This window comes from Barbus barbus, assembly GCF_936440315.1.
Source record: "Barbus barbus genome assembly, chromosome: 24".
In the NCBI taxonomy this organism is placed as follows: domain Eukaryota; kingdom Metazoa; phylum Chordata; class Actinopteri; order Cypriniformes; family Cyprinidae; genus Barbus; species Barbus barbus.
In genome coordinates, this window is record NC_136752.1 from 7,684,876 (window position 1) to 7,706,923 (window position 22,048).

Below are 22,048 nucleotides of genomic sequence, written 5' to 3' on the forward strand. Positions count from 1 at the left end.
ACTATGTTTTGAGGGGTCATGTCATGAAGCAAAAATGGAGATTTCCAGATGTTCAATGTGTTTTTTTCACTTATGTGGCCTTTATAAGAACATTTGAAGCACGTCGATGCTCATAAACACCCACCTGTGTCTCATAATTGAATAGAGCTCTAATAGTGCATCTTTCACAATGAAATGACGTTCTCTCCTGTCTTTCTGGCTATATGTGCAAAGCTGGTTTCCTGTGACGGTTTCTAGTGGAAACGGCTTCAGGTGGACTTTGGCCCTGCCACACCCAGACCCTTTAGAGGCGATAAACACACTGCTGCCACCAAGCGGACGAGCAGAGAGTTTACACTAATGCACAGCTTCAATAACGAAGCAGAGGTCCGTCTGCAGACGGTACGTCTCACAAGTAGCCTGTTTTTGTTCAAATCAAGGAAACCATATGATAGGGGGGATGAAATATTGAGAAAATCGCCTTGAAAGTCCAAATGAAGTTCTTAGCCATGCATATTACTAATCAAAATTAAGTCTTGATATATTTAGGGTCAGAAATTTACAAAATGTCTTAATGGAACACGATCTTTACTTAATATCGTCATGATTTTTGGCATAAAAGAACAATAATTTTGACTATTGCTACTTATGACTGGTCCAGGGTCACATATTCAGGAAACGTGTCCAAAAACAAGATGGGAGAAATTCTAACTTATGATTTAAAGTTAAAACGTAAAGTTTAATGTTTACAGTTGTAAAACTTGGCCGTTCAATGTTTACTATTTATATACGCAGCGCTCGCACTGTCTCTTTAAGAAATACTCTCCCGCGCGTTCTCGCGGTTCTTCAGCCCTTGGCAACGTGCACGCTGTGTCCTCATACGGACCAATGAGATCACCGCCAGCGGTCAAGTCTAGCCAATCAGAATCCAGCGCGTGAGCACGTTTGAAATCCGGCTTGCTTGTTTCTCAACACAAACAAGAAACTAACGTTTTAAAAACTAAAACAATACAAGACACCGGAAGTTAAGCACAAAGGACGAGAAGTGAATGTATTACGGTGAGTGAACTGAATCCTGATGTGTTTGTTAGTAACGTTACAGTTTGTACATGATAAATAATCGAGCTCTGTTGAGTTATTAGTCTGCAAGATGCCAACCAAAACTGAAGACTATGAGGTGATGCTCACCATAGGATGTGGATCTTATGGGAAATGCCAGAAAATCAGGAGGAAATCAGATGCAAAGGTCAATAAAATACAGATTGAACAGTATGGTATTGTTGTAATGTACTTTCATATTAGAAGCCTAAATCAAAATCAGAAAATGAAAAAATATTTAGGTATTTAAGTAACTTTTTTTTTTTTTGAATGTCCTTATTAGATAAAATATCAGTTCATATTCCATAGTACAAGGTGTTTTTAGATGTTGTTTGCTGTGACATGTTGTGATCTAGTGCATAGTTAAGTGAAGTTGAAATAATTTGGGGTACTGTGAATGATCACATGGTAGTTATTGGTGTCTCTTCCCACTGGATCATTTGGACCATGTCTTCTGATCTCCTTAGATCCTGGTTTGGAAGGTGCTGGACTATGGCACCATGGCTGAGGCAGAGAAACAGATGCTGGTGTCGGAGGTCAATTTGCTCCGTGAGCTGAAGCACCCAAATATCGTCCGATACTACGACAGAATTATAGATAAGACGAACACAACATTATATATAGTGATGGAGTACTGTGAGGGTGGAGATCTCGCCAGTCTCATCAACAGATGCATCAAAGACAGGTAAAATGAAGCTACTCGGGGCTTCTACAAGTCTTGAAGTCTTAACCCACACTTTCACAAATAAAGGTCTCAAATCGGAGCAGAAAGTGGTAAAGTTGTGGTATTAAATGTGGCACGCTTTGCTTAAAATGAAAACCTTCCTCAGCATTTATGGCTTGTTTTCCAATACAAATATCTAAACATTCCTAAATTAAGATGCACATGAGGTGCAAAATGAATGGCTTGTGTTTTGAGGAATTGAACAAAAGTGAGTTTGTTTAAAATAAAGAACAAATATCTGTGAATAAAGAACTAAAACTTGTTTAAAGACATTTTTCCTAAGTTCATTTCCAGATATTTGTTCTTTTCATAAACTCAATTTTCACAGAAAACAAGACTTGTATCATTTTGCTTCTCAAGTAAATGTATGTGGATTTAAAAATCTTTAGACATTTGCCTTGATAAGATAAAAACTGAGGAAAATAAGACGATGGAGTATCTAGAAGTAGAAGAATATCACTTTTTTTTTTCACAGTGTGATCAGAAGGTACCATAAAAGTTATTTCCATATTTCTAGAAGTTGGGAGCAAAGCTATTCAAGCCTATTTGAAGCTATTTTTTGTTAAATCAATTAAAAAGTAATGAAGATCGATATGAAGAGGTATTAGCAACACTTTGAAGTTTGAAAATACAACTCTGTTACATTTAGAGAACATATTGACATACTGCGTTCCACTAAATTTATTAGTTAAAATATTCTTCTCTTGGTCTTAAATTTACCTGCAGAAACCCTGCTACTGTTATGTTGTTGTTTAAGCTGTTTGTTTCTTTTCCATTGTCTTTGCAGACGATACCTGGAAGAAGTATTCATCCTGCGTGTGATGGCACAGTTGTCCCTGGCATTAAAAGAGTGCCATGGTAGAAGTAACGGCAGCAGTACAGTACTGCACCGTGACCTGAAACCCGCAAACATCTTTTTGGATGTCAAACAGAATGTAAAACTTGGCGATTTTGGTTTAGCTCGGATACTGAACCATGATACAAGCTTTGCTAAAACATTTGTTGGAACTCCATATTACATGTCGCCGGTAAGCGTTCTTTCATTTAAATGTGTTTAAAAGAGAAGATAGAGATCACTGGGATTGTGATGAGGGAAAATGGGCGAGTGTAAAATATACATTTAAGTGCATATTTCCTGACAGATGTTATTATACACTGATGGCATATTCTGCTTTTTGACCCAACCCTCCTGATAGTCCAACCTATCTAAACAAGCTTCAAAATGCAGAGAAACTGTTGATCTTGTCATGGCATGCATTGCATAACTGATTACTTGTGCCATATTTCATCATATTCTTACTGACTTGGCTTTCTCGGTTTTATTCCTTTTGTATTCACAGGAACAAATTAACCGGATGTCCTACAATGAAAAATCAGATATATGGTCTTTGGGATGTTTACTCTATGAACTATGTGCTTTATCGTAAGTATACATGTGTTATTGTCCTTATATTTTTACTATGATTACACTGACCTCAATTAAATACAGGCTGGTTGTGTGATTATACAAAATAGTGAAAATTTAAACTTAGCTATATTCAATCCTAAATCTCCCACCCCCAAGTCCCCCATTTACAGCATACAACCAAACAGAACTGGCTGGAAAAATCAGAGAAGGGAAGTTCAGACGAATCCCATACAGATACTCTGATGATCTGAACACACTTCTTTCAAAAATGCTCAACTTAAAGGTAAAGTCATTTCTATCAGAAGTACCATGAATTTGTATTTATTTATTTTTTAATAGAACTTGTGTCAGAAGGCCAAAGTCAAAGTGAATTTGAATATCAAGGGTCACTGTTAACTCATTAAACACTTGCTGAATTGCCACTGTCGGTCAGTTGTGTGACTGGGTGATGAACATAAAGAATTGTAAGATTTGAATTGAACATTGGAAATAGCAAGCCTGACAAAACGTTCAACGAGGCCGTTCACACAGAATGAGTCTTTGCGTTCCACTGCACTGCTTTCCCATTGATATTCTATGTAAAATGTGCTGGACGAATGTGATTGCCCTGCTATTTTTGTTTTTTATGCAAACATGCATTCTGTATAAAAGGCCTTGTGTTATTGTTAGAATTTCAAAATCTCGATTAATCTTTTCCATTCACATTGACTTGTGTGCTGTTGTGTCACATTCTGGCTGGCTGTTTTGTTAGGACTATCTGAGGCCCTCGGTGGAGTCCATTCTGCAGAACAGCTTGATCTCGGGCTATGTAACCCAGGAGCAGAAGAGGCTTCAGGAGAAGCAGCGGCGCAGATCCGTAGATGTAGAGCAGCCCAAACATCCAGAGCCGTCGCTTCTAGCAGACCTGCGGCTGAAGGAGCAGATTCTACGCGAGCGTGAACAGGCCCTCAAAGAGCGAGAGCAGAGACTAGAGCGTACGTCTACTTTTACGTTTTATTAGGCCTCTTTACACCTCAAACTAACATCTGCCTGCCTCCAATCACAGTTGGTCAGGTGATAAACATTGGCATACTTAACCCCAGATGAAAATAAGGTTTTAAAAATAAATGGGAATCATTTCAAAAATTCAATAAAAAACATCTGTTGTCATCATTCTAAACCCATAATGCTTTTGTTAACCTTCGAAACACAAACACAAAAGATATGTGCTTTCTTAACATCCGAAAACAAACCTCATTGGTTCTTGTCAAGCGTGTACATCTGAGCTTCCATTTATCAAATTTGATGTGCTCTATGTATGTGCATTGATTAATTTTTATGAAAAGTCTAAATTAATTCTGTTATGAAATAAAGTGATAGTATCTTTTCAGAAGACTGTGATTAAACCACTCTATTCATATAGTTTACTTTTACAGTGTATTTCACCAAATTTTGGTTGCATGGGCTTTCAATGGGCCAGGTTCAATCTATCCAGGTTCTTCGTTTGTGTTGTGAAGTTAAACAAAAGTCTTATGGGTTTGGAATGACATGACAATGAGGAAATAATGTAGAAATGATCATTTTAGGTGAACTAACCCTTTAAATGCTGCTAATTGGCAAGACCTTGTAATTAACCGTTTTTTCTCTCTCTCTCTCTCTCTCTTTTCTCCCCCAGAAAGGGAACAGGAGCTGTGTGTCCGAGAGCAGCAATCAAATGAAAAGCTGGCCAGGTACATGTATAGCCTTCTTTGCTGAAATGGTCACATGAATGCATTAAAGGGGTCCTATTATGCGCTCTTATAAAGTCTTGATTTTGTTTTGGGTGTGTACTAGAACATGCTCTCATGCTTGGTGGTTCGAAAATTGCATTATTTTTCACGTAATTTACATAATTACAATACCTCTCTCCCCAGCCTGACACAAACGGCTCAATTCTAACTTTATAACATGAATTAAACTGAAACTGTTATACAGTTGAATTTATTTATACCATATTCCCACAGACTTACACTATTTGTTGGCGGCATATATACGCAAATTAATTATGTGCCAGCGGGAGAGATCGAGGTTTCCCCGGTAACGCTGTACACAAAGCAGAGCTCTGCTCACAGACGCTGCTTTATCAGACATTACATGCAAGATTAAATGAAAATGGCATCCACAATTTTCTGAAAACAGTTGGTTTCCATCAGAAATACGATGATAAAAAATACCCGCACCGGGTTTTGATTTTGAAACGTGCAGTGCTCAACCAAGCTTCCCAACCCGCCCCGCCAACCATTTGAATTTCCGTAGGCGGGATTTATTTTAGTGATATCATAAATACAGGAAAACAAGTCCAAACTTTGTAGTCCAAATGAGCCATTCGTTGTAGTTCTTAAAAATAGATTTTTAAAAACGAAATATCGCCCTTTGGAGTGGACTTTGAGATTTGTAACTTTGTATTTCTTTTTATGCCCAAACATACACACTACAAACTGAGTGAAAGTGAAAAAGCATAATAGGACCCCTTTAAACATTAATCATGCGCTGCACAAGTTCACATATGGTAATGTTAATAATATATCGTTGTAATTGCTCTCTAACAGAGCTGAGAGCTTGTTGAAGGCATATAATTTAATCCGGCAGCAGAGGGCGTTGTCTCTACTCAGTTCCAGTGACGCGGGTATGAAACCATTTTTCTATATAGAAATTAATGCTGTTAAGATGATTGAACATGTATTGTTTTTTTGGTCTTATTTCAGTGCTTTGAGTGTAATTTTAATGCTCAGTGTTAGTGCCTGGTATTTGTTTATATATGCTACTGGGCAAACGTTTAGAATAACATGTAATATCATTACATAATTTAATTACAAAATATATGTTACTTTACTGAGAAAAAATGTGTAGTTAAATTAGTTACTTATGAAAATGGAAACCATTACAAAGGGAGTTGCATCTGAATAATTTCACAAATATATTTTTCACAAATTGCATTGACCGCTCTAAAATGAGACGCCAATATGTCAGGAGTTTAAAACACAGAATAAGACATGCTTATTCGATAACGGTTTTATTTCCTATTTGTGTTTTATGTATTTAAGATAAATTGTCTTTCTAAGGCATCGTTAGATGCCAGTGTTTCCTGTCATAGCTATGTAAAAAAATTTATGTATCATAGGTATTAAAGTATTTCTTGTTATGACTTTAAATCTGTATTTAACCTCAGAACAATCTCAAAGTAAAAAAGTGCTAGTGTCTGATTTGTGGTGGCTGTGCTTTAAAATTAAATTATTATAATAATCTCAGTTCAAGTGATGAAAGATTTTGAAAGTCTGACAGTGATGAAGCTACACTTGTGAAGGCTGAGGAGGGCAGCGTGCAGCAACAATGACTGAATTTAGTCTTTTTAGCCAACATTATTTGGGTTACAGATCCTGTAATGAAAGAAAATACTTCTATATTTAAAGCATGAGAATGACATAATTCTGTTTTTGACAGAGAATGAAGAGAACATCTCTCCGGGAAAGAAGAGAGTTCACTTTGCAGGAGATGGCAAGGAGAACAGCAGACCTGAGAGCAGACTGATCGCTAAACCTCAAGAGCATTGTCTTGTAAAGAGGCATCAATGGGCTAACATGCGTATACAGGCTCTTGGTGAAGAAGAAAAGATTTATTCTCCAAAGCCCAGAGAAATGCAGGTCATCCGCTAACCATGAACCACAATGTCCACTGAAAGTGGTGCATTAGTCTGATCAAGTCAAGAATATTTTTTATTTAATGTTGTGTACATTAGGGAATAAGATTTCTGCTTTTATTTATTTGCTGCAGCATTTGTACAGTACAGTGGAACAACACTTCATTTTTGGTCATCGCACTGGATTATTTTATCAAAGATAATGTGTTGCATTCTTGTAATTTTATATGTTTTATTTGGATATACTGTTTTAATAGAATAAAGGGTTGATAATATTATCTGTTTTATTTGTATTCGTTAAAACTGAACATATTTGCCGTTTTGGGCTTCGTAAGCATAATAGCCAACATTTAAAGTTTACACACGTACATCACGGAGACGTCTGTTTGAAGTCTGCATTTACATCTGCAAGACTTATGTTTTAGTGTTTGATCATCTGCAAAAAAACGTCTATAGGACGGTTCCTACCAGATGTTAAATAGACGTATATTAGATGTCTTTAAGATGTTTGATTTAGAATGTATGTAAAACTGACATCTGAAAGACGTCTGTCAGACGTTTGAACACAGCAGATGCTTTCCAGATCAAGAGATATTTAACAGACGTATGTGTGCTGTCATGGCTCGAGGGGTACTCTTGCCTTGTCCAAATACCCACACTTGCGGTCTTGGCCACTTGAGATGTAAGATGTCAGTTTTGTGCATTCTAAAACATAAACATCTATTTGACTTCTAAAAGGAAACGTCCTATAGATGTATTGCAGAGGAGCAAACACTCTAAAAACGATACGTCTTGCAGGCGTCAAATAGACCTCTCTGTGATGTACGTGCGCTATCAGGGAAGTGTGGGTCTTGGACAAGGGGTCTGAATTTAGAAGCGCAGTTCTTCGCTTTTCCTGGAACGAGTTAAATTATCCTCGATCCCAAGCGTTCAGCCAATCGCAGGCGAGTGTGGGCGTGGCCTGACGCTGAGCGTGTTCCGTGTGGAAAGTTCGCCGGTCCGGGTGCAAAGTTTCAGCCGTCTGCAGACCGGAGACAGAAGACGAGCACAAAACCGGATCTAACAGTCGCTTACTGTCTGCTGGCGTGAACGAGTTCAGTTATGGGATATTAACCCGAAGCGGTATCGTGTTCATTTACAGCTGTGTTCATCTCGCGGCGGAATCATGGCCTGCGCGCCGACCCGGGTTCGCCTGCTCTGCATGCTGTCGCTCACCTTCGGCTTTTTCATCGTGGAGGTGGTGGTGAGCCGGATCACGTCTTCTCTAGCGATGCTGTCGGACTCCTTTCATATGTTGTCGGACGTGATCGCGCTGCTCGTTGCTCTGGTGGCGGTGCGTTTCGCGGAACAGACCCAGTCCACCAATAAAAACACGTTCGGCTGGATCCGGGCCGAGGTGATGGGCGCGCTGGTCAACGCCGTGTTCCTCACCGCGCTCTGCTTCACCATCATCCTGGAGGCCGTCGAGCGCTTCACCGAGCCCCATGAGATCGAGAAGCCCGAGGTGGTGATTGGGGTGGGGGCTGCGGGGCTGCTGGTCAACCTGATAGGGCTCTGTCTCTTTCATGGGCACGCCGGAGGCGGCGGACACGGCCATTCCCACGGAGGACACAGCCACGGGGGACACAAAAAACACAAGAACGGGAAGGTGCGCCGGTGTGAGACGCTGGAGGATAGTCGGACCGCGGGCGAGGAGACCAATAATCTGGTCGGGAATCAGAACAACAGCCCTAAAGGCGTTGATCCGGACAGGAGCAGAGCCGATAAATCGGGTTTGTGTCATTAAAACTTATTCATATGATCACAAGATAGATGTTCTTAATTATACAAAACAATCGGGATCGGTATGTATTAATCAGGTTGATGTAGGATTGTGTAACGGGAGAAACGTGTGCAAAACTTTATTCTTCGAGCTTTTGTTTCATGTTTGTTAATATGCAACCACTGGCAACAAACTCATTAAACTGAAGCGATTGTTCACCCCAAAATTAATTCTGTCATTTATACACCCTCTTGTCATTTCAAACCTGTATGACTGTGTTTTGTGGAACATAAAGATATTTTGAGAAATGTCTCCATGGGGGTTTAGTCCATACAGTAGAAGTCAGTGGCAGCACTGGTTACCAGGAGTCATCTAAGTTAGTTTAAAGAGTGCTAACCAAAACTGTTTAACTTTAGTGGTTTGGAATGACATTAAGGTGACCGAAGGATGACAAAATTGACATTTTTGGATAAACTATGCCTGTAAGAAAGTGTCTTAATTATAATGCACAACTGTTTAAGTGGTTTCCCTACTGGAAAAAAACTAAAACCAACCTATGCTGGGGTGCGTTTCCCAGAAACAACCATAGTCACAAGTTCCGTCCTTACCAATAGAGTTCAATGGAACTTATAGTTTGGCTAACTATGCTTTTGGGAAACGCACCCCTGGTCATGCTGATGTTCAGCTGATTCCCCAGCCTGCCAGCTAAATAAGTGGTCAAAACTCCTCTAAAACCAGCCCGAAGACCAGCAAAAACTAGTCAACCAGTTAAGGCTGGTTTTGGCCGTTTTTTAGCAGGGTTGACTTTACTAAATGAAACTTGTATGGTTTCTGGTAACATATCGTTACTGTACTATTACTGCAGTCGAATTGTGGTGATTTTGTATTAGCGGTCACTGTGATTTGATTGTTTATATATATATATAGATAAATGCAGAGATGGTAGTTTGGTACTTTATTAAGACTGTGTAGGAATTTGAGGTCACAGTGCTGTTGGACATGATCACTGATCATGCTGGTCGTAACTATGGAGACTGTTCTGGTCTTTGTTTGAGGACTGTCAAAAATAAACTAAGCCACATAGGTGGTCAGCTGACAGTTCAGTTTCTTAACCCCTTAAGGGTCACCCCCATTTTTGAACATAAATATGAAAGTGAACAATCCAAACTTAAAGGGATAGTTCACCCAAAAATGAAAATTCTGTTATTAATTTCTCACCTTGTTCCAAACCCGCAAGACCTCCGTTCATCTTTTAAGACAAATTAAGATATTTTTTTATTAAATCTGAGAGCTCTCAGACCCTCCTTAGACAGCAAGGGTCCTTACATGATCAAGGTCCAGAAGCGTATCAAGGAGATCGGTGAAATAATCCATGTGACATCAGGGGTTCAACCATAACTTTTACGAAGCTACGACAATACTTCTTGTGCACAAAAAACGACCAATATCAAATTCGTCTCTTCCGCGTCACCCTAGCGCCATTTTGGAGAGTATCCACTAGACGGAAACTGCATACGATCTTCTGTGTTAGCCACATACCGGATGCGCTGTTTTCGTTCAAATCAAAGTGTAAATATGCGTAGAAGACGTATCCGTGCGGTGTGGCTGACGCAGATGAGCGTATTCAGTTTCCATCCAGCGGATATTCTCCAAAATGGTGCTACGCTGATGTAGCGGAGCTGAACTATTGAATAAAGTCGTTATTTTTGTTTTCTTTGCATACAAAAAATATTCTTGAAGCTTCGTAAAATTACGGTAGCGCATACATTCTGTGCCTGCATTTTTGGAAATAGCTATCTGTACCAGCAGGTGGCAGTAGTCTGTATTCGTTATTCAAAATGGAAAACCAGAAGTAGAACTGCTGGTATACAAACTGTAAACCATAAGCTACCGTTTTCGTTATTTTCTCGCTTAAAGCATATGAACTTGTTTTTTTTATTAAAATATATCTAATAAGATGCAAATGGAACTGGCATTATCAGTCCTTGGTCTTGTTCTTGTAGAAGAAGAAAGGAAGAACAGGAGGTGAAAATAAGGATGGTTGTCCACTTCTGTATTCCTTGTTGTGCACTGCTTTGCTAAGCTAAACAGCCAATCAGAGTGATCTCTCTCACCAACGCCAGTTCAACATTCTCCATCGGCCAAAAAGCCGCCTGACTAGTGCAAACGGTGAGGAACTTACTGCAAAAAACTGTGCCGACAGATGCTCAACAATGGCCCGCCATTGGACAACACCAACTGACCAATGACTTGGTGTGTCACGGCCCTTAGAGGTTTTCCGTCTGTTGCTTGCCTGTCCATTATCACACACTATTTATTTGATTAATCTGCTTTTGTGATAGTTTAAGCAACAATCAACCTTATGCTTCTTGCATAATTAGGTTAAATAAATTTAGTTTCCATGGATTCGCAACAATATTATGGCATGGCAGCTCATTACCTGTGAAGATCATGTGCAAACACTTTCTTTCTGTGCTTTTATCTGTGTTTATCAGATAAGCAGAATTGTAACCAGATATGTTCTTTCAAGAAAAGCAGTTTATTCCAAATACAAGCTGAAACAGTCACTTGGCTTATCTAGAGGAATTGTCTGTTTGCATGTTTAAGACACTCCAGATGAAAGATGAACAGATGGGTCATATCACATGAGAGATTAACAGATGGGTTATATCACCCACGGGCCTCAGTGTCCGAGGCTTCTGTGCGTACATTGCTAGTGAGGCTTTTTGAAGAACATAACATTGGTTTGCACACCAAGGACGATAACTATAAATATTAAGTTTTAATAATTGTTCTAATTCTGAGAATAGGGAAGTCTACACTATAGCTCCAATTATAATAACATAGAGCAATGATTTTATTGGACTCACTTTCAGAACATGTTGTTTTCAGTTGATGAAAACACATCAACAGCCAATTGAAGTCCACTGGTATGCATAATGTATCGTCTACAATAATATTGTAATTGTTAAGTGCGTGAGCTGACATTACAAAGACCCCCCCCCCCCCAAAAAACCCCCGAAAATGGTTCCAAACAAAGCCAGAGCATTGTTGAATGAATCTGTTTTTGAACAAATCATGTTCATTCAATGATGCATTGATAAAGATAATCGCTTGCTTTGTTTCTAAATGAATCGTTTGAAAGAATAATTCAATGAGTCCCTCAGGGACTTGTCCTCGCCTATTGGCGGTTTTAGTGTTAGTTATATATACACGACAGGCCTAAGACAGCCAAGGTACCAGCACAAAAATATAACTGCGCTGTTTCCCACATTCTTCAGAATATCTTACTTTGTGTTCTGCAGAACAAAGACATTCATACAGGTTTGGAACTACTTGAGGGTGAGTAAATGATGACAGAATTAAAAATTTTGGGTGAACTGTCCCTGTAAAGAGCTTGAGCATTTGAAGCAGGAAATGACTGCAGTGTGTTACTGTGCGATGATGTGGATGCTAATATAGTTATTGTTGCAGTTATTGTTATCATTCTTGGTGTGAAAAAGCTTAGTTTTTATCTTTATAATGAAAGTCAGTGGGGTCCAATGTTGTTTGTATGGCTAAAAACATTGTTCTAAATCACTTCCTTTTAGTGTTGTCAAAAGTACTGACCGTGATACCATTCGGTATTGGAATTTTAAAAACGTCCATTTCCTGCTAAGATGTGAGCGCTGTTGAGCAGATTCTTAAACAGCTCTGATTGGTCATTGTGTTCACGCGCTCAACACATACATCTGTGATTGGCTTCAATGGTCAATAAAGCACCCTGTGAAGAGCGTGAAGCGATGGTCATTGAAGCCAATCACAGATGTATCTATTGAGCACGTGAACACACGAGACTCCAACTCGCAACCTTTGGATTACGAGTCCAACTCTCTAGCCATTAGGCCCCTCCCTTCTCCTCTCAAAGTGTTTTGTAATCGCTCCTCCAGCTACAATTTTCTGTTCTTCACTTGTTCCCTGCTAGTTGGCATGAGACACACTTTGAGCCAGAGAGACAGTCTTTCAAAAAAAGAAAGAAAAAAAAAATCCTTCTCATCAAATAATGTAACTCCACACCACATTCCACTTGACACTGCTCCCATACTATTGTCAGGAATGCTGTGAATACAAACAAGTTGTACAAATAGTGAAGCATTCCAGTGCTTTTATACACCCACATTTCCTCAAATTTATTAAAAATTTCATCAGAAGTTGAAAAGTTTGTCTATCCAAGGTAAATGGAGCAAAGTGTAACTGCTGATTAATTTCAAATAAAATATACAAACTGCTCTTTTGTGCAGATTTTCTTGAATTTTCATACTGGCTTTATTTCTCCTCCGTAGAGATGTGTCGCAGTGACAGCCTGGATTTGCAGATTAACGGCAGCGCTCCGTACGAAGAGCTCGAGAATGGACACGACTCAGCATCCCAGCTCAACATGCGGGGTGTTTTCCTGCATGTGCTGGGCGACGCTCTTGGCTCGGTTATAGTGGTAATCAACGCCATCATCTTCATAATGGTATGGAATCCATGCAAGCCGGGCGAAATCTGCGAGAACCCTTGTGTGGGCCAACATTGCGCAGACCATTCACTCAATATCAGCAGTGCTGTAACTAACGGCCCCACAATAGCAGGACCCTGTTGGGTACTTTATCTTGACCCCACACTCTGCATCATTATGGTCTGCATCCTCTTCTACACCACATACCCATTGTTGAAGGAGTCTGCACTTATCCTTCTACAGACCGTGCCCAAGCAAATCGACATGCATCTGCTCAACGCTCGCCTGCAGGAACTGGAGGGCGTGTTGGCAGTGCACGAGCTGCACATCTGGCAGCTGGCAGGCAGTCGAATAATCGCCACCGCACACATCAAATGCCACGACCCCACGTCCTACATGGACGTAGCCAAGCGTATCAAGGACTTTTTCCACGATGAGGGCATCCACGCTACAACCATTCAACCAGAATTCGTAACTGTAAACTCTGAGTCTCGCACTTCGCTCTGCGAGCTCTCCTGTAGAACGCAGTGCGCCCCAAAGCTCTGCTGTGGCGCCATTGATTCCGCAAAGCCTCCTGATGGAGCTGTAGATGCGAAGAAATCGTGTGAAACCAAAACCCCAACGGTAACCAGTACTTCTGCTACATCTCTAGAGATCATCAGCGAGTCTGTGGAGGAAACAAGCAGGCCAGAATCCATTGCCATCATGACTAGGGAGGTGGAATCGTCATTGTGAGCAAGAAACAGGTTAGACACAGGACAATCTGTTCTGTTAAGGGTGCCGATGTTTATTGGATCAGCTGACCAATTTCTGCCATGCTGTGAGAAGAACTGAGCCCAAACACACTCATGATAACACGCATACACCACACAGCCCTATGTCTCAGATACCACACCAACATACAGACAATATAAATAGGCTGCATGTGTGTTTACCGCCTCTGATTGGTGTCCATGCCAAAGCTTCTCTTCATACAGGACATCAGACACTTGTGTCCTTGCTGTGGATGTAATGCAACGACAAGCAATTTTAACGTTCAGCTGGTGGACCAAGTAGAGATGTCTGGACCAGTATTTTCTACCCATATGTGTTTTCTGTTTTATTCTTCACACTTTGTTTGTTTTCTTAGTCATATATAAACTTTCGATTTTGTGAGATGTAATAATTTATGTATTTAAGTTATTGGTAATTAAGTTTTTTTTTTCTTAGTTTTTTTTTCAAATAACTTTTTGTAAGATTAGATAGAGGTTTAAAAAAAAAGTTTCACAACAAATGATCTATGCTTTAACCGAGAGTATTTTTAGATGATGTTTTCAAAGATGCTGTTCAATCTTTCACTTTTTTTTTTTAGATGATCTCTTATTAGACCTCAGAAGATGTGTCGACAGTACTTCACCATGCCTATAATTCAAACTGCTGTGTTATAGCACTGAATCTAGTCAGTGTAGGAACTAGACAAACCTTCTCTTATTGTTTTTTTATAAAAGCTGATGCCTTGTTTGTTCTGTTGTTGTCAGTCAAAACGAGCTGTAAAAAAAAATTAATATTGGGGACAGCCGGAGAGTGACATGTTTTCTCCATGCTGTCGTAAAAGTGAAGGGACCTCCTCCGATTTGTGGAAAACATTAATTTGTGCATGACCAAATATACTTGTGGTTATATGGAAAGCTTTTAGAAACCAAGCAAACGTTGTAAACCAAAAGACAAGGGAGTTGCTTTCTGAAATACACAGAAGTAGATTTGGGTTGAACACATTATTTGGGGTGTCGCACAATCTACTCAGTGGCCTTCATTGGTGAAAAATATATATCAGCTTTTCACGACACTATTTATATCTGCAAACTTTAGCATTTGGTGAAAATATGCAATTTATGAAAAACAGAAATACTACTAGTCTTTATTATTAGTCGTTTAGTGAATTTCTTAGAAATCTGTAGAGGAAAGATGAGCTTACACTATAAATGTGCTGACGGATTGTTTGTATCACGGAGGATTTTAAAAGTACTATGCCAGCGGAAATGTTTTTTGATATATTACTGTCAAATGTGTCGTAAATTAAACATGCTTGTTTGGTACTGTTCAATTAATGTCTGTTTCTTCACTTTTTTTTTTTGAAGGGATTCAGTCGAGGTTTATTTGATTTGACCAAGTAATGAATAGAATGTGAAACCTGAACATCATACAATGAATAGAAAAGCTCTATGAAAATTATAAATCAGGTTAAGTCAACTTTAAAAGCTGGCCAGGATGAAACATGTAAATGCTAAAGAGCAGCGGGCTCAGCATTGATCCCTGGGGGACATCAGACTTCATTTCGGCTTCAGCCTTAACTCCACCAAGAGATACAAAATGAAAATAATTAGAAATAAAACTATTTTAGAACAAAGACATTCTGTTTGTCAATTCAACATGTAACCAAGAAATGTGTTGTTTGTTTCCAAGACAAAGAGCAAATAAATCCTAAAGTAGATTATACCAATATGGTGTAATGTGAATTTATAGAAGTTATAGCATGTAACAGGGAATGCACCAGTTATTGTTTGATTTAACGAAAATAAATACAATTTGTTTAAATTAGTCTTAATTTTACCTTTCACAATTAATTATTTTGACCCTTCCACATTTAGTATATAAAGTAAAATTAAATTTAAAGTCAAAAATAAATAGTATACCATTATAGTGTAACAACATTAAGCAATGCAGAATGACTTGCTTATTCTGGAGTTCTAACATCATCCCTTGACAATTCAACTCAATTGCTATCAGATGCACTATGACTCATTGGTAAATGTATAGCAATAGTAACATTTCAAATAAGACTTCAGTCTGGCTTGATTCAGTCATTGTTTGCTATATAACTGCTGACAACTCTACCTCTGCTACAAAACCTTGCCATCTTCAAACAATGGACAGTTGGATGGAGGACGATGTTTGGCAAAGTGCTCTAGTTTTTAGGCATAGTGACCATATAACTAAAAAGAACTTATATTGCAAAAACTGTTTCTATGAAGAAGTCTGTGGTAACATTTTGTCTCAGTACTGTAGATCTATCTTGACATTACATTCCAGCTTCCACTTTTTTTCACACACACACACACAAAAAAGGTTTCGTTTCTACAATGATGTTTCAGTGGGCCACAAACGTTCACTGTATTTTAAACATAATATCCTTGACAGTCTTGTGAAATGGAAAGATAAATAGTGTTGCCTAATTTTGTAATAACTTTAAAGACAAATACTAGATAACGTCTAAAGTCTGTGGTTGAAGAGACTTTCAGCACAACTCTAGTTTGATAAAAATGTGACTGAAAGGTAAAAGACAGAGACTCCATTCAGTCGGTTATTACAGAACCTTTAGTCATGATGGAAACTAGCTATATAGCTCAAATAAAAGAAAAAAAGGAGAGAGAACGGTATTTCCATTGCATGAAAGCCACATGCAGCCTGCTAATTAAGCGCACACAACAGCTCTCTGGCTCATCAAAGCCATCACATGACTGCAGACTAACCGAGAGGTTCAGCAAAAGCCTGCTTTCATAACCAAGCACCTGTTTCCCTGCCGAAAGATTCACATTAATCCTATAAAGCAATCTCCTTCAATGTAAAACCTCCTTCACTGTGAAGAACAGTCAAAATATTCCTCAATATTATGCAAGCTGAATTTCCATTTAAAGACTCAGAATATGCAGTCTTCATGTAAATATCCCAATATAATCCAACAGTGGAGTATGTATCTTTATCTTGGGTCAGGGACACTCAAATCTGGCTCTCGAGATCCACTTTCCTGCAGAGATAAATGAGAATCATTTCTGTAGATTGAGAGTGGCCTTAGTACAGCAGAAGGTGAGATCAGGAGAGTAATAATGAGGCAAGAGATTATGCTTCACTGCCTGCTGCAAACCACAGTCATATGCAGACTTTGATCTCACTGAGGTCAATAAGTGCAATGTCATGTACTTCAGGTGACTTAACAAGCAATAACATTAGATTTCAGATGAATTCCAGCAATTTCAACCCCCAAGCTGCACTGACTGTGTTTGTTACATATTTCAAATTTTAATTTTTTTAATGCATGTTACTGGTAAAGAATTAATTAATGCATTTTTCTGTACTTTTTGTTTTTGTCACTTTGTTTTAAGGTCTAATTCTTACTAACAAGCCATTAACTACAACTTTTTGCGACTATAACTTCAATAAATTCCTAATTTGCTGGTTATTAATAGTTAGTAAGGTAGTTGTTAAGTTTAGGCATTGGGCAGGTTTAGGGATGTAGAATATGTGCTTTATATGAACTAATAAACAGCCAATATGTTAACAATATGTATGCGAATAAGCAACTATAGTGAGAATTGGTCCCTATACCAAAGTAGTACCTTTTTTAACCTCATAATCTTTCATCAAAATATCATAACATGAGTGATATGACTTCTGTCTGCTGATGTATGCAGGCTGCACTGCACTTAAGACAACCACATTTAATTCTCTATTTACGCAACTTACACTTTTCATGATTAAGCCAACAACCGTTGGATGAAATTCAAAAAAGTCTTACCCAATATTTTTGTTTGATTGCAACATCTGTTTTATGCTGACATGACTAGCATTGGCATCTTTAAATTTGTGATTTCTCAGTTTTAGTTGATGTTCTTTAAATTATAATTATTGGTACTTACTGTTCATTCAAACGCTATGTAAAGACTAAATGGGGTGTAAATGGAGATTTCTGCTTAATTCTGCTGTTTCTCCTAAGAGAAATATCCCAATAATCTCACATGTGTCTCCAAGAGATTCAAGGAGATCTTAACATCTTAGGTCCACAGGACAGGAGATGGGCTATAGAACCTCACCCAAACCACACGCATTCCTCTCACAGCTGATACAAGAAACTGAGATTAAAACAACAGCCCAATATGCAGCAAGGCTATAAAGTTCACGGTGATCAGATCACACACAGAAACAACATAAACAAGGGTGTGAACCTGGAGAGAAAAGTGCTTGAGAAGTTGTTTCTAGGTGGAATGCAGCCTTCATGGTGCTGTTCTTGGAAATGTCCAGATTTCCATTTCTGAAGTCATAATTACGAGTTTGTTACGGGAGAAACCAGGCTCAGTGGGGGGGCCAGTTCTCCTCTGGCCAGGATATTATTGTTTATTTATTGTTTAATTCTTGATTTAATTAAAGTTTTAAATATATAATATATATATTATATTTCTATTTTTATATTGTTGCAATTTCTAACAATTATGTAGTTAGGTATTTTAATATATTTTTTGTTATTTTGTTTTATTTTTATTGTATTTTTAGTCAAGGTCTTCACTAGGGATATGTCCCCGGGGCTCATCCAGGTGTCCGGCCTCCGCTGACGATCAAGGCCGCAAACATCATCCGCCGGCGCCGATCCACCATCTGATCCGGACACGAACCCTAGAACACAGAATAAGAAAGAAACAGACAAATATTAGCGTAGATGCCATTCTTCTTACGATGTAACGAGTACATCGTGTGTTATGGGGAGTGTTCCCAGTTCTGGTTGATCTAATTAATGCAGCCTAACAATCCTTTAATGGATTTGAATAATAGAAGTGTATTAGTGTGTTATGTGTAAGTCAGGTTAAAGAAATGTGTCTTTAATCTAGATTTAAACTGACAGAGTGTATCTGCCTCCCGAAACAGTGTTAGGTAGATTGTTCCAGAGTTTGAGTGCTAAATAGGAAAAGGATCTGCCGCCCGCAGTTGATTTTGATATTCTAGGTATTATCAAACGGCCAGAGTTTTGAGAACGCAGCGGATGTGGAGGACTATAATGTGATAAGAGCTCGTTCAGGTACTGAGGAGCTAAGCCATTCAGGGATTTTAAAATCTATACGATGTTTGAGGGGGAGCCAATGCAGTGTTGACAGAAACGGCTAATATGTTCATACTTCCTAGTTCATACATACAATATGCATCAAATATTTAATGTAAGCAATAGATGTTGTGGGAAACCAAATTCAAAAAACATTCGTCATTGTTCTACTGTGATATTGACCTGCCCAACTTTGAAAGTCAGGTATCTGAGTTTCCCAGCCTTAAATATGACTTAAGAGGCCGTTTATGTTCATTCATGTTCATATATTTATGATCATTCCAACAGAACATGAAGGCAGCATAAAGCCATGTGTTGTAGATCCCAAAGTGGTTCCCTTTTCTCTTAGAGGTTCCATCTCTCCTTGGAGAACAGAATTAGCAGGACTTAATCTGGTAGGGAAGGGGTTTGTGGCAGGAGAACAGCTGTGAATGTCTGAGCGGTTTCGCGTCAAATCACATCAAGGCAAGAATGAATGACAGCTGCTCTCTGTAAAACACTGCTGCTCGCCATTCGGGCAGATGCCTAAAAGAGTTGTCTGAACAAGTGTATTGTGATTTAAATTGCTGATATTATTTTCCTGACGGATAAACACAATTGCTGTGTATTTATCCATCAGGAAAATAATATAACGCTTGGTTTTTTAATGTGACATTGGTATCACAGAATATGTGTGACAAGATCTCTTTTTAGTCCATTAGCTGTGTTCTGTTCCTCCTAATTGTTTTCTTTCTTTCTTGTATTTTGCTGTTAATTAGTTGTAGTCTGCTCTCGTTTCTATATCAAATACTCGCATGTCTTTCTTGATTTTTGCACACAGCACTTTAATACGTAATTGTCATAAAGGTTTTATTTATAAGTGCCTTTCCCAAGCTCAAGGTCATTGTACAAGGAGAAAATACATAAACAAAGCTTCGAGTCATGAATACAGTACATACATATACAAATGCATACATAGAGACTTAACAGTAAAACCAGAAAGTACAACACAACCCAGTAGTTTCACAGCAAAACATTAATCAGAAGGCTGGAAATTATATAAGAAAAGGTTTTTAGTTGAGATTTGAACGACAGTAGCCTATAGTGAGGGTGTTGCAAAGAACTGGTGGAAGAGGATTCCTGAGTTTCAGAGCTACCACCCATTGATACCAAATGAAAACAAGGTACAGTAAAGCAGGTTTGAATCAGATGACCATAGAGAGTGAGAAGGTCTATAATAGTGCAGCAGTTCAGATAGATAATGGGGAGCAAGTCCATGAAGGCATTTAAAAGTTACCAAAATAATTTTATACTGAATGCGAACAAAAACAGGCAACCAATGTAGATTATAAAGTAAAGGGGTACTGTGTTTAACGCATGTTGTTGCTGAAAGATTCTTGAGCTTCTGGAATTATTCTGATAGTAATTTGTTAAAACTTCTACTCTTCTAAGTTTGCTTTTGATGTTCAATGGTTGAGGAGTAAGGAGAATAATGTCACCTTATTGTGCCCAGTTACTTCCATATTTCAAGAAAAGTACCATGGGGCATTGGGAAAAGGTGGATTGAAGTGTTTCCCAACCCAGTGTCTGAGTTTGCTCACTCACTTATTCAGTGGACTATATTAGTGCAGTAATGGAAGGAATATTGAATGAAGGTATGGAGGCCATTTTGAAATACAGCCCAAGACGCATGATTATTATTTTCTTCTCCTCAAACCAGTTATCCCATCCCAAAGCTATCAGTCGACATGTAGTTACCTGTCAAGAAAAGTTCAAACTTCCTGGATTCAGTTCAGAAAAACCCATGGATGGAAATAATAGTAATGCTACCTGTCGAAATGTATTACTATGGTGTAAAGTTAGAGTTTGAGGTACATTGTGTAAACAACATAATCTTCTGAATCAGATGTGGGGCGGGATTTGTGTTTAACTGGTTTCAGGTGGAAATTTCACACTTCCACGACCTAAAATGAAAGGGTCAAATAGGGAGACATCCAAAATGTGAACTGCTGGTGTGCTTCCAGGAGCAGGGTTGGGGAACACTAGTCTATTGCCACACGTGTGCTGAGATAAGACGTTGCACATCAGTATTTCAACATGTGACCAAAACAAGGAAATAAAAACAACCGCCTCTGAACTTGCTGACTTGAAACATTAGAACTCTAGAATAAGGCCAGATCCCAGTGGAAAACAGCTCTGAGAGTGCCAGCATCAGCATGCTGTTGCAGTGACCATAAAAACAGCCATGAATCCACTTTCACTGATAAACTTTTAGGCTTAAAGTGATTTTTTTTTTCTTTTGAGAGTCACATTTCAGAGATTATGCAACAAAAAGAAACACTGAAGGAAAGCGCGCTCTTTCTTCGACATGAGTCAGACTTAGTGAGTCAGAATTGCAAAATCCTAAAAAAAAAAAGGAAGGGTGGAATCTGATGGATTATTTTCACTTCATCTGATGATGTAAAGCTCCACTGATTCTTTGAGTTCTCTCAAAAATCTAAATTCTGTCATTTAGTTTATAGAAACACAGGGCTGTCAAATATAAAAAATGGCAAAAAGCGCCATAAAACTATCATAAAAGTAGTCAATTCGAACATTATGATAGCTAAAGAACAAATCAAATGAACCACTTAGTGTCTTTATGGCCTTTTTAGATCTTGTGAGCTCCTGTTAGTTAGGACTTTGTAAAGATTTCTGCCTTTATGTTCCACAAAAAAGATAATGGCATACAGGTCTGAACATGTAGCTGATTAAAAAAGTGTGGTTTTCACTCTTGGGACAAATTTTCCTTGAAAACCCAAAAGCAGGAAAACATAAGCTAGCAATGAGGCCTATTATAGCTTAACGTTATCAATTACCTATACATTTTTATCAATGTGTGGGTTCCTAATTATTCCCCATTATCAATAAGCAGTGTGGCAAAGCTCAAATATACAGTCCAGGGTCATAATGGTAGATGAAATCGGTCCTTGAGCAAAGGCCATTAAAAAGCTAATGTAAGCAAATGCTGGAAACCCCCATCACTGGTACAAACCGCTCACATGATCTGTACTGGCACTTCCTTTTTCTTTTCATTATATTTCATTAATATAATTATTTTTAACAATTTTATTTTAAA

At 38.5% G+C, this 22,048-nt stretch overlaps 2 protein-coding genes across 2 annotated transcripts; both read left to right on the top strand.

Annotated features, from left to right (window-relative positions):
* The first annotated feature begins 774 nt into the window (after positions 1 to 774).
* LOC306844110 (serine/threonine-protein kinase Nek2-like) lies at positions 775 to 7,140 on the top strand. The gene is made up of 10 exons (XM_079376028.1): positions 775 to 1,038; positions 1,122 to 1,225; positions 1,545 to 1,762; positions 2,589 to 2,829; positions 3,142 to 3,224; positions 3,366 to 3,492; positions 3,961 to 4,183; positions 4,864 to 4,918; positions 5,777 to 5,853; positions 6,669 to 7,140. Exons 1-10 carry the CDS (start codon positions 1,029 to 1,031, stop codon positions 6,878 to 6,880), a joined length of 1,350 nt encoding a protein of 449 aa, XP_079232154.1. The 5' UTR covers positions 775 to 1,028; the 3' UTR covers positions 6,881 to 7,140.
* Positions 7,141 to 7,837: 697 nt separating this feature from the next.
* On the top strand, positions 7,838 to 15,192 carry LOC306844109 (proton-coupled zinc antiporter SLC30A1-like). The gene is made up of 2 exons (XM_079376027.1): positions 7,838 to 8,636; positions 12,949 to 15,192. Exons 1-2 carry the CDS (start codon positions 8,030 to 8,032, stop codon positions 13,839 to 13,841), a joined length of 1,500 nt encoding a protein of 499 aa, XP_079232153.1. The 5' UTR covers positions 7,838 to 8,029; the 3' UTR covers positions 13,842 to 15,192.
* Positions 15,193 to 22,048: the final 6,856 nt, after the last annotated feature.

What these genes read in the sequence shown, in the direction of transcription:
- LOC306844109 (XM_079376027.1), top strand. Translation starts at nt 8,030, where the DNA reads ATGGCCTGCGCGCCGACCCGGGTTCGCCTGCTCTGCATGCTGTCGCTC. An exon ending in GAGCAGAGCCGATAAATCGG is followed by an intron (nt 8,637 to 12,948) that starts GTTTGTGTCATT and finishes TCTCCTCCGTAG; the next exon opens with AGATGTGTCGCAGTGACAGC.
- LOC306844110 (XM_079376028.1), top strand. An exon ending in AACAGATGCATCAAAGACAG is followed by an intron (nt 1,763 to 2,588) that starts GTAAAATGAAGC and finishes TTGTCTTTGCAG; the next exon opens with ACGATACCTGGAAGAAGTAT. An exon ending in TCAAATGAAAAGCTGGCCAG is followed by an intron (nt 4,919 to 5,776) that starts GTACATGTATAG and finishes GCTCTCTAACAG; the next exon opens with AGCTGAGAGCTTGTTGAAGG.